General features: G+C 37.4%; 1 protein-coding gene across 4 annotated transcripts in view; it reads right to left on the bottom strand.

Moving 5' to 3' along the window:
* suz12b (SUZ12 polycomb repressive complex 2 subunit b) overlaps positions 1–17,554 on the bottom strand; it is a 34,718-nt gene extending 17,164 nt beyond the window's left edge. For 2 of the 4 annotated variants that reach the window (XM_052141229.1, XM_052141231.1), the window contains exons 1-8: positions 16,962–17,554; positions 16,512–16,558; positions 14,458–14,522; positions 11,123–11,191; positions 10,861–10,910; positions 10,680–10,765; positions 10,305–10,536; positions 7,634–7,742 (exon numbers count right to left, since the gene is read on the bottom strand). In XM_052141229.1, coding sequence (XP_051997189.1) covers positions 7,634–7,742; positions 10,305–10,536; positions 10,680–10,765; positions 10,861–10,910; positions 11,123–11,191; positions 14,458–14,522; positions 16,512–16,558; positions 16,962–17,109 — 806 coding nt within the window. In that variant the 5' untranslated portion in view covers positions 17,110–17,554. Of the gene's footprint in view, positions 1–7,633; positions 7,743–10,304; positions 10,537–10,679; positions 10,766–10,860; positions 10,911–11,122; positions 11,192–14,457; positions 14,523–16,377; positions 16,405–16,511; positions 16,559–16,961 lie in introns of those variants that run through there. The other 2 variants (XM_052141232.1, XM_052141233.1) reach the window with 2 other exon arrangements.
* Positions 17,555–18,073: the final 519 nt, after the last annotated feature.

Raw genomic sequence — 18,073 nt, 5'->3', positions numbered from 1 at the left:
GCTTTTTAAGGGAAAGAAGTGGAATTTTATGCAATGGCCAAGTCAATCACCTGACCTGAATCCGATTGAGCATGCATTTCACTTGCTGAAGACAAAACTGAAGGGAAAATGCCCCAAGAACAAGCAGGAAATGAAGACAGTTGCAGTAGAGGCCTGGCAAAGCATCACCAGGGATGAAACCCAGCGTCTGGTGATGTCTATGCATTCCAGACTTCAGGCTGTAATTGACTGCAAAGGATTTGCAAGCAAGTATTAAAAAGTGAAAGTTTGATTTATGATTGTTAATCTGTCCCATTACTTTTGGTCCCTTAAAAAGTGGGAGGCACATATACAAACTGTTGTAATTCCTACACCGTTCACCTGATTTGGATGTAAATACCCTCAAATTAAAGCTGAAAGTCTGCAGTTAAAGCACATCTTGTTCGTTTAATTTCAAATCCATTGTGGTGGTGTATAGAGCCAAAAAGATTAGAATTGTGTCGATGTCCCAATATTTATGGACCTGACTGTAAGTATTCACAGCCTTTGCTCAATACTTTGTTGAAGCACCTTTGGCACCAATTACAGTCTCAAGTCTTTTTGAGTATTATGCTACAAGCTTGGCACACCTATTTTTGGGCAGTTTCTCCCATTCTTCTTTGCAGGACCTCTCAAGCTCTATCAGGTTGGACGGGGAGCGTCGGTGCACAGCAATTTTCAGATCTCTCCAGAGAAAAGTTCAATCGGATTCAAGTCTGGGCTCTGGCTGGGCCACTCAAGGACATTCACAGAGTTGTCGCGTAGCCACTCCTTTGTTATCTTGCTATGTGCTTAGGGTCGTTGTCCTGTTGGAAGATGAACCTTCGCCCCAGTCTGAGGTCCAGAGCAGGTTTTCATCAAGGATGTCTCTGTACACTAATGCATTCATCTTTCCCTCGATCCTGACTAGTCATGCATCACTGTAGGGATGGTATTGGCCAGGTGATGAGCGGTGCCTGGTTTCCTCCAGACATGACGCTTGCCATTCAGGCCAAAGAGTTCAATCTTTGTTTCATCAGACCAGAGAATTTTGTTTCTCATGGTCTGAGAGTCCTTCAGGTGCCTTTTGGCAAACCCCAGGCGGGCTGTCATGTGCCTTTTACTGAGGACTGGCTTCCATCAAACCAATCTACCATACAGGCCTGATTGGTGGAGTGCTGCAGAGATGGTTGTTCTTCTGGAAGGTTCTCCTCTCTCCTCAGAGAAACGCTGGAGCTCTGTCAGAGTGACCATCTCGTTCTTTGTCACCTCCCTGACTAAGGCCCTTCTCCCCGATCGCTCATTTTGGCCGGGTGGCCAGCTCTAGGAAGAGCCCTGTTGGTCCCAAACTTCTTCCATTTACGGATGATGGAGGCCTCTGTGCTTATTGGGACCTTCAATGCTGCAGAAATTTTTCTGAACCCTTCCCAGATCTGTGCCTCGATACAATCCTGTCTCGGAGGTCTACAGACAATTCCTTGGACTTCATGGCTTGGTTTGTGCTCTAACATGCACTTTTAACTGTGGGACCTTATATTAGACAGGTGTGTGCCTTTCCAAATCATGACCAATCAACTGAATTTACCACAGGTGGACTCCAATCAAGTTGTAGAAACATCTCATTATTATCAGTGGAAACAAGATGCACTGGAGCTCAATTTTGAGTGTCATGGCAAAGGCTGTGAATACTTATGTACATTAGATTTTTTTTGGTTTTTAATAAATTTGCAAAGATTTCAAACAAACTTCTTTCACGTTGTCATTATGGGGTATTGTTTGTAGAATTTTGAGGAAAATAATGAATTTAATCCATTTTGGAATAAGGCTGTAACATAAAAGAAAAAAATGGGAAAAAGTGAAGCGCTGTGAATACTTTCCGGATGCACTGTAGATGCAGTACACTTGAAATATGTCACAGAACAAAGTAATAATTAGTGATCTATCTGAATCATCATGGCAAAAGGAGTGACAGATGTTTGATTCTCCAATATATAGCCTCTCCATAATTTGAAATAAAGCATAACTAATGGTTTTCTATGGGTAAAAAGAAAAGGAGACCATTATTTAACTTTCGCACACAGAGGCCTGTTATGGTCTTAAGCCAGTGTATACATGCATGATGGACAAAGCTGAGCTACAATCACACTGTGTGCAATCGTACGGAGAACATTTCCGCTGTCTTTTCAATCTAGACAGGCCGCAATTCCAGAAGACAAAACTCCAACACCTTAATCTTGAGTAATCATGTTAAATGGCTAATTTGTTACAAGAAAATCTCTTGACATTATATCAAACACAGTTGAAAGCTATTTGGTTCCTTAAATGAAGCTTAACATGGTCTTTGTGTTTGTTTTTGAGTTGCCACAGTATGCAATAGACTGGCATGTCTTAAGGTCAATATTAGGTCAAAAACAGCAAAAAAGAAACTGCTTTCTCTAGAACCTCGTCAGTCAATCATTGTTTTGAGGAGTGAAGGCCATACAAAGCTTAAAATTTCCCAAAAAACTGAAGATTTCATACAAAATTTCATTCAAGATTTCAAAGACAAAAGGACAACTGGCTCTAACAAGGATAGAAAGAGATGTGGAAGGCCAGATGTACAACTAAACAAGAGGATAAGTACATCAGAGTCTCTTGTTTGAGAAATAGATGCCTCACATGTCCTCAACTCACAGCTTAATTGAATTCTACCCGCTCAACACCCGTTTCATGTACAACAGTAAAGAGAAGACTCGAGGGTGCCGGCCTCATGGGAAGAATTGCAAAGACAGACACTTTTGAAACAGAAAAACAAAAAGACATTGGACAACAGATAATTGGAAAAGAGTGTTATGGATCTTAAACCCATTGAGCTTTTGTGGGACCAGCTACACTGTAAGATGCGTGAGAAGTGCCAGACAAGACAGCCACATCTATGGTATGTATGAAGCATGGGGTGAAATGTCACCTGAGGAACTGTACAATCTGACAGCTAGAATGCCAAGGATCTGCAAAGCTGTCTACTTTTTAATGAGAACAATTTGAAGTAGTTTAAGAAGTTCTGATTCTTTTTTTCCTAATTATAATTTTTCATATTATAAATGTCCTGACTATACTGTGTGTATTGTGATAGTGATCAGCAAAATGCCACTTTGGTGAATAAAGGTACCAATTTCTTTCCATAAGAGCAAAATCTATACATTATTCAAAAATTTTAGCCACCAGTGTATAAACGAGCACATCAACCCGATCACTTTATGTAGCGGTCATGTAAACAGTACGTTCATAATAATTGATCGTATTGAATCGTCGATCATACTGATTTCATTCATTCCGATTAAAAAAAAAAAGAAAAAGAATTGTCCATGTAAACACAGCTAGAGTTAAAGTTGTTAATGTTAAAGTTCTGGCCTGTTTTATTCTCCCTCTCCTCAACAGTTCCTTTTAATCTGTCTTGTCTAATGATTAAAAGACAAATATCAATAAATCTAATATTCCATCTATAAATATGCACATATCTAGTTTAAATAGATAATAAACAAACCTCACATAACTTGAGCAGATCCATCATCCATTTACCTCTACGTATTCTATCAGCCTTAGACCACATTACACTTTCTTTTCTAATGATATAGGGCAAATATCAATAAAACTTCTAGTATATACTGTATTGTTTGCAAATATGCAGATCTCTCGTTTAAATGGATGTAATTCACGTACCTCACGAAAATCCAGCGTTTTCTTCTCGTCGAGCGCTCATCTAATATCTTCCTCTGAAGCTCATATTCTATCAGCCAGAATCAAAACTTCAGGATCAGGATAAAAAGTTTTTCTGGTTCACAAATTGTGACGGTCAGTCTGTGACAATCCAAGCAGGCTGTTTAAACTGTCTGGAGATTGCTGCGCGTGCTGGATCCGCACGAGCGTGAGTGCAACTTCAAAGTAAAAGCGCTTCACGTGTGCAATAAGTACATTTCTTATTTATTATGCACTCTATGTACAATTGGTCTGATTCTGTATTTTTTGAGAAAATGCAATTGCTAATGTGGACATGACATCCATAGTTGCTGGACTACTGTGTGTACTGTTATTTCCTTCTTCCTAATATAGCTTTTAACAATTTTTTCATATGCAAATTTCATGTCATTACAGCGGAAATAACAAAATTCTCCGCATACAGGTAAGTGTAAGACATCATTAGAGACTATAAAGGGTCTACTTTTATTTGTGTACACTCACAATTACAACAAAACCTTGTGCTTTTGTAAAATAAAGAAAATAAAAAGGGTGAGCTGTAAGCAGTCATTGGGTTCGCGAGCATATATCTGAAACACGTCACAAAAATGAACTGAAACTCTGCGAATACTTGTCACACAAGCTTGAAACATATGTCTAAAGAAAGCTTAAAATGTCTACTTTTAAATAAAACAATTCAAATGTAAAATTTCTCCTGCAATGTAATCTGTGTGAAACAAAGCGATGTACAGTTTTTACTGGCTCAGTGAATTATCTCTAATGTGATCACACCACCAGCAGAGCGCGCCATTCATACGCTAATGTGCAGACACGATCAAATCAAATGGTAAATGCCCCCGACTGTGCCTTAAAAACAAAGTCATTCACTTTTCTGTGCGTTTGAAAGACAGCACGATACACAAGTGAGAAAACTCCTGGACAATGACAAAGAGTTACAATTTTCCTCAGAAGAAGAGCGGGACTCCGATGAACCTTTGTATTTTGAAGAGAGACTTGATCCAGCCGAGGATACAATTTCGGACGAGTAAGTCATTTAGTTTTCATTAGTTGACATGATATTTTATATAAACATGTACATATTTTACTAGTGGGACTGTTTCCAGACTTGCCAGCCAGGATTCAGAGATTGAAATTTGAAACATGTCCAAATAGGCGAGAAATGACTTACATTTAAATGCTGTTTCTGCTAAAGCAGGTATTTAAATTGTATGCTGTATGACATAAATATGATACGTAATATAATATCAAAATAATATGATTATATTTTATGTTTAGATTATATTTTAACTAGTGTTTATGCTGCCTCATTATGCTTGCAAATATGTGTTCAGGTTAAATGCGTAAAATCCACTTTAAATATTCCCATATTAGAAAATCACCATCTTATAATGATTTCTGAAGGATCATGTGACACTGAAGATGCTGAAATCAGCTTTGATCACAAATGCAGTTTACAATATATTCAAATAGAAAACTGTTCTTTTAAACGGTAGTGTAGGTCTAAAATTAAGTAAAGTCTTTATGTAAGTTCTCAAAAGTCTTGTGGACAGGTGTTTAGTAGGTGTTATATGGCCTTATTGCAAAGACTTAATTTAGTTTTTTCAAAAACCATGCATAAACGTTATTTTCTCAAAAATTCAAACATGTACAAACATGTTGCTCACATATTTGTTTAGCCCAGTTTGTGCTGAATACAGCGATATCAGTTTTTTTGCCATTAATGTGTTTTTAAGCAACTGAAAAAAAAGCACAAATGTCAAGGCATGTCAAAACTTCTCCAGGGCCCAAAACACCCTCAGACCCCAGAGGGTTAACTTGTATTGAAACCGGAATATTCCTTTTAAGGATGATTGCGTTTCACACCTCAAATGTCATGTGGACACATACGTTTTTTACTACCTCCTAATGTGGTTTCAGGGTTTCCCGCAGAAAATGTGTTAGTTAAGGTGGTGGGTGGTGGTGGGGGGGGGTGTATTTGGCACTTGTGCAATTCTACATATCCCTTTTCCTTAGTTCCGTGGTTCTCTAATTTTTTTAGAGTGCCATACCCCTCTTCCACTTAGACTGCAGTCACACCTTTTCCATTAAGGGACAATATTTGCTCCCTTTAATCAATTTTCCCATTTCATTTTTTACCTTTGTAATAGCATTAAAAAAAAAAATAATGCCTTAAATAAAACAATGTTCAATAGATAGGCAATGTTAAAATCGTTTAATATTAATAAAAGTATTATATAAATATAAATATATATAAATAATATACTTTTATATAATACAAAATATTAGATAAAAGTATATTAAAATCGCCAGTAGGTGGAGGTAACACATTGTCTTTATGTGTGAGTCATCGAATCATTCATTGAATCTCACGATTCGTTCAAAGCCACAGATTTCATTGCAAAATAGAGCAATAAGCCTGACTATACTGTTTTAAATGTAGTAAATCACTTAATGTTACCCTTTTGTTTTGTTTTTTAACTGTTGTATAAAATCAATGTCACATTTGAAATCGTGTGGATATTCGGGAACCATTGCATCAACATTAAAAACACTGCTGGGATATCAGCCTGCATTTTGTTCAGCACAAACAGCGCTAAGCGCTCGTGACAGAACACAGGCCGACTGAATGACACTTCAATTTAAGTTGACAATCTCAAATGAAGATTGCTGAACTCCAGCTCGTCTGTGTTTTCAGATCATCCGCGCTTCTTGCGTTAGAGAGCGCGCGCGCATGATTGCCAGATACCATTGAAAAGACCGGGCAGAAAACATGTTCTTTTAACAGAAAAGCTCTGATTTGGGGTTTAAATTATTGAATTCTGGCATTAAACTGAAATGTTCCCACTTCAGAAGACAAACTACGCTTGGCTACTATCTTGTTCTGCAATTCACTTGACTAGTAACCATAGTAACGGTGCGCACGCTTTCGCGCTTTCTGCTATGACGTGGAGTGCGGGATGCACTCAACGTTGCATGAATTTTTAATTAGCCTGCATTAGTAACAGTCCATTTTGTTATGGTATGAACTTAATCCTAGTAAAGGCAAAAAATATATAATACCGTTGTAACGAATTCCAAGACTTTTAAGGCCTTAATTTGAGATTATTTTTCAATGCTTTTAAGATCCTGCGGGTACCCTGGTTAATGTGTCTTGTCCCCTCACAATGACAGTAAATTAATTATTAGGCTACATTACATCAGTCACGTCACATAGTGGTCTATTTTCAGTTCAAAATGGCGAAAAAAGACAAAAGTTTATTAATTTGTCTGATCATTTTTGTGATTCGTTTAACATTTATGACCTAAAAAAACTGTCAAATAGCAAATGTTTAGTTTAGCAACTTACATCTTATCTCGCACCTGACCGACCGTAAACTGAAGCGCGTCGAGTCGCTCCTTTACTGTCGAGTCGCTCTGCTAAAATTCGCGCTGTGAACATAAAGCCCGCCTACTTTGATTTGATTGATCATCTCAAATATTCTGACATTGACGAGCAGTGACAGACCAATGAGGCTCAGATGAACACACACACACACTCTCGGCAACGCTGCGGAAGAACGCGCTGATAACAAGACTGAAGCGAACACGAAGGCTTATCACATATTTAAAGATGGAAAGGGAGAAAACAGGACAGATTAACACGGCGAATATCGCTCATATATATTTTTTACGATGTAGTTAAGGCGGCAGGAGTGTGTTGCTTAGGCGGCCGCCATAGTTTCAAAGTGCTGCGGGAAACCCTGGGTTTCAGTGATCTGATCACAAAAGGTTTCATACCCAGGTTCCACCTGCATTTAGCGCTGACCACTTGTGATCTGATAACCAAAAAAATAATCTTAATACCAGGTGAAAACGTGGCCCAAGTGAAATTCAGCCTTTTGAAAGAACTGATATAGCTAACCTGTTTTTATCAAAGACAGTCATCTGTGCAACAAATGTTTCTGTGGTGTCTCCGTCACCTCTTTGGGAAGAGTTTCTCTTCTTTCTGGATGGAAGCTCCTCTTTTACATCTACAAACAAAAGCATAGTCTCTAATTGGTTCTGTTTATGATCAGCACAACATTTGTAAGGCAAAGGGTACGACAAATGCAGTCGGCAGTGCTCACTTAAATGTATAGACTATGTTTGAAAATGTAGGGTGCTGACTTAAATTGCTCTTCACACCAATTCAAGCATCATCATGGACAGACGAGAGAAAAGGTTTCGATTTCAGTCAGTCACTCACCATCAGATTTTCTGAAAAAAATGATACTTTATAAATTGTTGTCCCTTTCCGTCAGATACAGTTGAAGTCAGAAGTTTACATACACTTAGGTTGAAGTCATTAAAACTCATTTCTTAACCACTCCACAGTTTTCATATTAGCAAACTATAGTTTTGGCAAGTCGTTTAGGATATCTACTTTGTGCATGACAGGAGTCATTTTTCCAACAATTGCTTAGACAGATTGTTTCACTTTTAATTGACTATATCACAATTCTAGTGGGTCAGAGGTTTACATACACCAAGTTAACTGTGCCTTTAAGCAGCTTGTAAAATTCACTTCAGGCAATTAGTCAGTTAGCTTCTGATTGGTTAAATTGAGTCAATTGAAGGTGTACCTGTGGATGTATTTTAAGGCCTACCTTCAAACTCAGTGCCTCTTTGCTTGACATCAAGGAAAATCTAAATAAATCATCCAAGACCTCAGAAAGAAAAAAGGTGGACCTCCACAATCTGGTTCATCCTTGGGAGCAATTTCCAAATGCCTAAAGGTACCATGTTCATCTATAAAAACAATGGTACGCAAGTATAAAAACCATGGGACCACGCAGCTATCATACCACTCAGTAAAGAGACACATTCTGTCTCCTAGAGATGAACGTAATTTGGTGCAAAAAGTGCAGATCAATCCCAGAACCACAGCAAATTACCTTGTGAAGATGCTGGAGGACACAGGTAGACAAGTATCTATATCCACAGTTAAACAAGGCCTATATTGACATAATCTGAAAGGCTGCTCAGTAAGGCTGCTCCAAAAGCACCATAAAAAAGCCAGACTACAGTTTGCAAGTGCACATGGACACAAAGATGGAGAAATGCTCTCTTGTCTGATGAAACCGCAAAGAGATAAGCAAAGTATAGACTACTTTTGGAGATTCTCCAGACCGGATTGGAGATTCGATTAAACACAGTTTATGTCTTAAATGGATGTAGTTATGGAAATAGTTGGGAGAAAATATGCTGCATCAGAAGCCTATTAGATCTGAACTCGGTCTTAAAGGGGAAGCTGTCTAATAAACATGCTGACGATTGAACCATTACTGCGAATCAAACAACAAAAGGCAAAGAGAAAATCACTAACAGCTCTTGAATTAATAACTTCTGAATTAATCTATCTATGATAAACTATGCAGTGTTATTTTACAATTGATTACTTTTTTACATTTCTTTTTAGACCACACCTGAACAGTAATGTTAGTAGACCTTCCTGAAATTAAATCACTGTGCCTATATAATGTTTATCTTTGTGTAATATATATAACAAAAAGAACCGTTAAGAATACTGTTAAAGTACCGGATCGATAAACAGTATTGGTAAGAGTAGTAATACCATTAAAACCTTAACGATACCCATCCCTAGTTATGCCTGTGCTTCTCTTGGATGCTCTGAATATTGACGTGTCTGGATTGCCCCTTAATTAAAGCTGCATTTGGATCTCAACCTTCGTGTCTCGGAGCAGTTCGTAACACCTGCTTTGTTTATTTAATATATTTGTTATACATTATTTATACAATATGTTTTTACATTATACATTTTTAATTTAAGTCTACAAGTGCAGATTGGTCAAGTGTTCAATAAATGTACTTGTTGAGAAATTTTGTCTCTCTTAAGTAATTATTTGTGTTACATTTTATCTTTCAAATAAAACGTTCAAATAAGAGGTTAAAAACAAGCACTTATCGGCCAAATTAAATCGGCAGCATTAATCGGCCATCGGCCGACCCGGATTTCAAAAGATCGGCATCGGCCTGAAAAACCAATATCAAGGTATATTGTAGTGGTCATCACAAAGACCTGACCTCAATCCGATAGAAAATTTGTGGGCAGAACTGAAAAAGGGTTAAAAATTTTCTGTCTGGAGGAATGGGCCAAAATTCCAGCAACTTATTGTGAGGAGCTTGTGGAAGGCTACCCAAGTTATGACCCAAGTTAAACAATTTAAAGACAATGCTACCAAATATAAACAAAGTGTATGTAAACTTCTGACCCACTGGAAATGTGATGAAAGATATAAAAATTGAAATAAATAATTCTCTCTACTATTATTCTGTCATTTCACATTCTTAAAATAAAGTAGTGATCCTAACTGACCTAAGACAGGGAATGTTTTATACAATTAAATATCAGGAATTGTGAAAAACTGAGTTTAAATGTATTTGGCTAAGGTGTATGTAAACTTCTGACTTCAACTGTATTAACCTGACACTTATGCCACGAAATGAGTGGAAAACTTGAGGCCCGCAAAGTTTTTCCACACATCCTACACTTTTGAATAGTTGTCACGCCGTGTCCTTCTACTTTCACTCACCAATATTCTCATCCACCTCACAGCTGATGAAGCCGTTGGGGTCTCTTTTGCCTGTGCGAGACACCCTGAAGAGCAGAGAATAGGATTTGACCATGTGACTGTTACTTGGCTCAAACTCATTGCTGGAAACCAGAAGGGAAGGGAAGGCACCAGTCTTGGTTTGGCTGAGATCCGGGTTCAAAGGCACCTGCTTTTTCCCAGTAGGCACTTGCTTTATAGGGCAGCTGACATCCTGAGGGAGCAAAATTAATGATATGTCCAAAGCTCTCATATACACAAAAGGAGTATATTTTAAAGTCAGCATTCCTATTTTCTCAAGGTTTTTTCATTGGCCAGGATGATGTAATGAGACAAGACATAGAAAGAAGAGCTCACCTTGCGCTTTTTATGGCAGACTTTGACAAGTAGCACCTCAAGCGAGACTGAGTTTTGTTCATTTTCTGAGTTTTGACATGGCTTATCTGGTCAAGGAATAAAACAATAGGATCAAAACCTTCAAAAGATGTTTCATTGCAATCTGACACAGCATTTTGTATTCAGGCAGAACTGAACTCACCATTCTTGTGAAAAAAACCAGTGAATGTCAGTTGCAGGTGTGAAGCCAAACTGAAATCACAATTGAAATACACAAGAATCACACTTCGGGGCTGAAATGATTCCACCACATTTTCCTATAATAACACTGGCCGTCAAAACCATATAGTAGAACTGAAACAGCCATTTTAGGAAACATAGGGGCTACAACTGCTGTTTCTGCTAATTTAGTCTCACATGTTTATTAGAATACAGCTTGCCAAACATCAGTAGAAGCCAAGTACCTCTGAGACTCGTGCTTCTCTTTCATCCTCTCCACTCTGGACAGCATGTCATCCACTTTAAATGCTTTCCTTCAGATAAAGGACAGTTTTAGCTTCTGTACTGATAACAGACATTATTAACTCAAAAAAAAGAAGAGAAGTTGTATGTAGGGATGCACCGATACAGGCGTTTTTAACCGGATTGGGTATATGTCAGACACACGCAATCCAAATCTAATACCGTGCGTTAGTCATGGTCGTTACTGTCAAGTAGGGCTGGGCAATGTGACAATATAGAGTTGACACAATATATAAAGTGTCAATCAAGAGATTTGACTATATCAAGTATATTGCAATATCCACGTTCGCAGCTAGGGGCGCACCGATCGGTAGGCCACAGATCTAAATCAGCCTAAATTTATCTTAAATCCGTGATCAGCTGATCATGCCTATATTTAGCGCCAATCTTTTTTTGCTGCACGCAGGGAATCACATATACACTGCTACTCTAATGAATGAGCGCTTGCTCAACACTTAAAGCATGACAGAGTGGCCTTTTGAGGGCGAGTGGATGGCAATTCTAAGCATTCACAAATTTAAACTTTCAGACATGATGTAATTCACATGAATATGCTGTTGTACAAATCTGAGTACACGTGATGTAATGCAAGTCATGACAATCAGATGTTGTGTGGAGTAAGAGATTGCTTGAGGAATCATGAGCGCTTTTAGCTTTACTCTCTTCAACATGAGCCCTAACAATGTCAATCAAACATGCGCACTCTAGGTGCTCTCAATATCTCATCATCAGTCATACACCCCAGCGCTATTCTGTGAGGATCCCAATTTATATCAGATTAATGTTGGACACAATACCACTAATAACAGATATATTTAACCGTTTAACCTTCACTAATGGCACTGCGTCTTTGCACATTTATATAATAATTATTGAAGTGTTACAACAAGATATCAAAGACAGAATAACAAATCATAGATATGAATGATTTCTCAAAATCATTTGAGAAATGGAGCAGTTTTAGAGCTTATAATGGATATATTTTTCTTATTTTTGAAAGTATCTCTGCAGTGTGTGATGCTCTCATGGTTTTTGGTAGCCAATATATCACAATGACTTTTTGTTATTGGCAACAGGACTATCAATAACTGTTTTCAATACAAATACATTTTAGCAATTCACAATTAATGTACATTTTATGTAATTTTGGTAACACTTAATAAAAAGGGTTTAATTTCTCTAACATGAATTAATGCATTAGGTATCATAAACAAACAATGAACAATATATTTTTACAGCATTTTTTAATCAATGTTAGTTAATAAAAATTGTTAGTTCATGTTAGTTCATAGTCCATTAATGTTAACCAATACAACTTTTAAAAATGTATTAGTATATGTTGTAACACATTAAGTTCATTAGTTCATGTTAACTACATGAATTTTGTTAAATAATTTTAACAAATGGAACCTTTTTGTTATGTGTTACCATAATTTGACTCTGTGGGGCATAAACATAACTGCAGCTTATAACTTGCAAAAGTGTGTCAGAGGGCACTTTAACAAAAATCGGTATTGGCCAATATTAGTGATTAAAAAAAAAAATATATCGGAGATTGGTATCGGCCTCAAATTTCCTGATCAGTGCACCACTATTTGCAGCATGGGCTTATCTATCAGTGGGAAGTGATTCACATAAGAATTGAAGAAACGTGAACAGGGTTTTTATGGCATTCAAAAAACTTTGGCAGCCACCCAAGAAAATTCAATGAAATTCATCTCGATTAATATGAATCTCATCTGACACCTGCATCTGTGTTTCATGTGTGTCACATGCACTATATCTGGAGCATGAAATTTTGTGTGAGTTCAGCAGGATTCTCGATATTTAAAGGAGAGCGCAGAGCGGGATCACTCATGCTACACAATTAATTTTGACCCAGGAAAAACCCTGAAAAAACATCTCCACACAACAAGATGACTCCCAAACCAGTTAAGAAAAATAAGAGGAGCTTGTTATTAAAAATGGTGCAAGATTCGTAGTGTAGGCTCCAACACAGAGCAGAACTGTGTCGCACGACAATTAATCTCTAGTAATACAAGCAATTTGTTTTACCTCAAAATGAAGCAAGCAAAAATAATTATTATTATTATTATTATTCTTAAGGCCAAAAGATGAGCTCCGCATTAATTTGGTCCCAATTTTTTTGGGGGGTTTATTTTTAATATTTGTTTTCTGCCAGAAGTGTTTACATAATTTTTTATATTTCCTGCAAGTGATTATTTTCATTGGAATTATTTATTTATTTTACGTATGCATTATTTTCTTAAGATCTTGACTTTCGAGGAAAGTTTATAATAATAATAATATTGGTCAACAACATAGACTGAAATATGGCATAATGTAAAACGTAGCATTATTGTGAGAATTACTTAAAATGAAGTTTTTTTTTTTACTATATTTTTTAATATACCATGATATATATTGTTATCGAAACATAAAATTACTCATATCATGATATAAGATTTTGATCTTAGAGCCCACCCCTCCTGTCAAGCTATAAAAATGGCAAAATAACCATAAAAGCACCATTTATGTAGTTAATCTAACTCATGCACTTTATTCAAAAGTCTTTTGAAGACAAAAGAAAGCTTTGTGAATCGTGAAAGGCTGCTTTAAATATTTTTACTTCTGCTTTTCATCTTGTTCTGAATTTTTGTGGATTTTTTCTCAAGCTGTGGATGCTGCTGCTTGAGAAGTCATCTTGCTGTTAAAGAGACTCAATACTTTGAACTTGACCACATAAGGCATTGTGGGGTCTCCTCACTCTTTCTGATACTTAAAAAAATAAATGTTTATTCAAAACTGACAAACAAATTAAACAAGGATTTTGTCATCTTTCTGTTTGGTCAGTGTACATGGAAACTACGGTGTCTTAAGGTAGACACAACCGCCTCACTTGTTATCGCAGAGAGAGTGTATATCAAATGAAAGGACTGAAGAGAGTGAATTTACTCTTTCATTTTCAGGAAGTTATTGCACATTTATTAATGTCATGAGCCAATATGTATAGCTATGCGACCCGATTTGTAAGCGATACTTTGCGTCAAGAATATTAATGAACCATGTGAACTTTTAGCAGCAGTGCTAATAATTCTAAATTGCAAGTAATGTGAGCACTCCACATAGACAACATCTTAGATGAAGATGCTCGATAGTTAACACTGTTCGGTATCAGGCCGGTATCGTTTCAGTATCGGCCAATGCTGAGGGCTCAGGTATTAGAATCAGGAGAGAAAAAGTGGTATTGGTGCATCCCTAATTGCATGTCACCCACCTTTTTGCATTTGTTCTTGAGTTTCTATGAGACATGAAGGTGAGGGTCCTGTGAAGTAATATTGGCTGCGAAAGAACAAGAAACAAACATTGAATGAACCCAAGGTAGCCAGACTCAAAAAGCAAGAATGATGTCAATGTAACCAAAGAAAGCTGGACATGGGACACTTTCAGGAATCCTAAAGACACATTTTGTATATATATTCTGTACACTCATTGACCACCTTATTAGATACACCTACTTATTCATGCAATTATCCAATCAGCCAATCATGTGGCAGCAGTGCAATGCATACAATCATGCAGATATGGGTCAGGAGCTTCAGTTAATATTCACATCAACCATCAGAATGGGGAAAAATGTGATCCCAGTCATTTCTACAGTGGCAGGACTGTAGGTGCCAGACGGGCTGGTTTGTGTATTTCTGTAACTGCTGATCTCCTGGCATTTTCACGCACAACAGTCTCTAAGAGTTTTCTCAGAATGGTGCCAAAAACAAAGAAAGCTGTGGCAGCAGTGGGCTTACCATCTGTGTACCTCAGGAGAATCGAGATTCATCATACCAAGCAATGTTTTTCCAGTCTTTTATGGTCAATTTTATTTGAACCTGTGCCCTCTGCAGCATCAGCTTTCTGTTCGTGGCTGACAGAAGTGGAACCCGAAGCGGTCTACTACTGTTGTAGCCCATTCGCCTCGAGGTTTGGCCATTCTCCATTGACCTCTCATAAATGAGGCGTTTCCATCCGCAGAACTACCGCTCACTGGATGTTTTTATTTTTAGCATGGGATTTTCACACACAACACTCCGAAAAGTGTTGTGTGTGAAAATCCCAGGAGATCAAAAGTTACAGAAATACTCAAACCAGCCTGACTGGCACCAACAATCATGCCACAGTTGAAATTACTTAAGATACATTTTTTTCCCCATTTTGATGTTTCATATGAACTTTATCTGAAGCTCCTAACCCGTATTTTAATGATTTTATGCACTGCAGCCACACGATTGGCTGATTAGCTGTGCAGGTTTTCCTAATAAATTCACAGTATGCCCACCTATTCAGACACTACTACACCACTGGGTAGGGTTTCACCAGCTGTGCTTAAGGTTTCACTTAATTTGAGACGTTAAGTTCACACTAAGTGCTTAGTAACTACTAGTTAGTTTGTAAGTAAGTCTAGTAATTTAGTTGCACCGCCTGTTTCTAAGGCAAGATTTAACTAATAGGTTGTAAGCTCTCAATAATGTGAAGTCGCATTATATGACGTTTAACTGTACTGATCCAATAATCAGCCTTCAGATTTGTAAATAGAAGTGTTGTAAAAAGCCGTGAATTTCAGTTTGACCTTGTTCAAACCTTGTTTGCTCACATAATTGTCAGCAGTGATAAATTATATCCCCATTGAAACATGATACATAAAACATTAATGGAACATTTAGCCCATGTAAACAACAATTTTCAATAACTGTATCTAAAAAGAATAAGGGAAAATAAATACTAATACAACAGGCTGGAAAAAGATAAATTTATTCATTTTAATACCTAATACGTATGTTGAAACTTGACATCGGGCGGCATACACAGGAAAGGGCACCGTTAGATCAGTTTCATGCTGAAGAGGTAAGGTTTTTTTTACATAATGTATTCTCCCATAAATGTAAATGAGTATAAATGCCAAAACCATCATATATGTTGAAAGGACTGAAGCCTGTCAACCAAAACATGAGCACATTAAAGTCATTAAGGGAGTATGCTTTTTTTATTCCACCCTTTACTCCTGGTCGGAGGCTTCCATAAATATTTAGTTTATACATAGGTTTACATTCTACCGAAGTTTAATGGTGCAACGCTCAAAGATTTATTAGTGCGTAAATTGTGACTGTGCCCATTTACGCCACAACTAGGCTAAGCAATAACTTACGTATAGCTGGTGCAACCGGCATCAGGTCTGCACGTATAAGAACACAATTAGGTCTGCACGTATAAGAACACAATCTAAGCTTTTGTAGCAAAGCTCTCTCTTAGTTCTATGTAATCTTATGAAGGTGTACTTACAGCTATTAGGTTCCTTGTTCGCAGGAATCTGTATATCTGAGTAGGTTCTGAAATGAAATGTGAAAGAGGAACACTGTTTTGGAACAATGTTTTACAGACGTATAAACAGTAACACACCACAATAAAAGTCAATTGAAAAATATGACAATAGTTGTCCGGTTTAAATGCATCCATCTCCATATCAGACCCTTCATTTACCAGAAACTAAATGATTTTATTACATAACTGTCAAAAAATAAAATAATTACTAACAGTTTTTTTTTTTTTTTTTTTTAGATAATTCATTTTTGCTTAATGTATCCCTCGAAGACATCATTAAGACACATACACACTCGACGACTCATCTCCCCAATATACACAAAAACCCAGTAATGAGGGTCTCACTGTCGAAGACTCATGTGCAAATATTGTGGTTTTACTGTGTTCTGCAAGAGACAGATGTGGACTCACTCTCAAAGGCCTGCAGGAAGAGCTCATGGTCAGCCTGCAGCTGCTCCATCTTGGGCTTCTTGAGTGAGTTCACGCCAGAGGACGGGTACACAGCGCAGTTGGCTTTGCAGTTCATCACCTGAGCTGAGTATTTCTGTGGAGCCATCATACACTAACAACTGACCGAAACGTTACACCGAAATAACACCAGCGAGCTATCTGCACATTAATGACAGACAGTCGCCCGCGTTCTTTTAAACAGCTCTATACATCACCTAAATATAAAAAACGATAGTTACCAGTTTCTCTGTGTATAGTGCATTTTATAATATGACACATGTGAGTTGTAAATATGTTTTGGTTTGTGTGCTCAGTGTGTTCACTAATCCTCAACAGATGGAAATTAGCACGTTAGCTTGCGGTCCTTCACAACGAAGAAAACACAGTCAAATAGCACCGGGTTATCAATCCAAACAGTCATCCATTTACATTAAGCGCCACGCAAACGTTAGGAATTCATAAACTTATGTTATCTTAAATCGAACCAACGTTCATTTTAGGTGGGGGAAATCCTACCAAGTGATAGTTATCGGTGCTAATGCATCGCCCGAGCGCTTGAGGCAAGCACGTGAAGACCCACCCACTGTGATAGATCATCCAATCAGAGTAGAGATTTAGAAAAATCAACGTTTTCTATAGGTTTGAACTGTCTTGATAGACGCGAGATAAAGATTGGTTGAGGACACAAATTGCCGCCAATAATGTTTTGGTTCTAGGGAGAGAATGGCTGGGCAGAATTACACACTACAAAAGCTGTTTAGTTGCTAATCTATAATTAAAAATAAAATAATTTCTATTAAAATACAAAATTAAATATGTCGTGTGTGCTGGGTCATTATTATCGCATTTTAATTAAATAGATTAAAAACGATCTACACATTTAGCTCAAAATGCCTATCGTGACTCCAAAATCCAAAATGAGGCAAAATACAACCAATTATTTATATATTTATACAATCACAGTGTTTCTCTGAAATGCACAACGTTAAATAAATAAATAAAAAACAATACCGAATAGGATCCATCATCGAAGTGGTAATCCCGTCGGAGGTTTTCTCATAAGCAACCGGATG

The sequence above is a fragment of the Xyrauchen texanus genome, chromosome 13, assembly GCF_025860055.1.
Source record: "Xyrauchen texanus isolate HMW12.3.18 chromosome 13, RBS_HiC_50CHRs, whole genome shotgun sequence".
NCBI lineage: Eukaryota > Metazoa > Chordata > Actinopteri > Cypriniformes > Catostomidae > Xyrauchen > Xyrauchen texanus.
The sequence above is the reverse complement of the archived record's forward strand: the minus strand, read 5'-3'. Positions and strand labels throughout refer to the sequence as shown.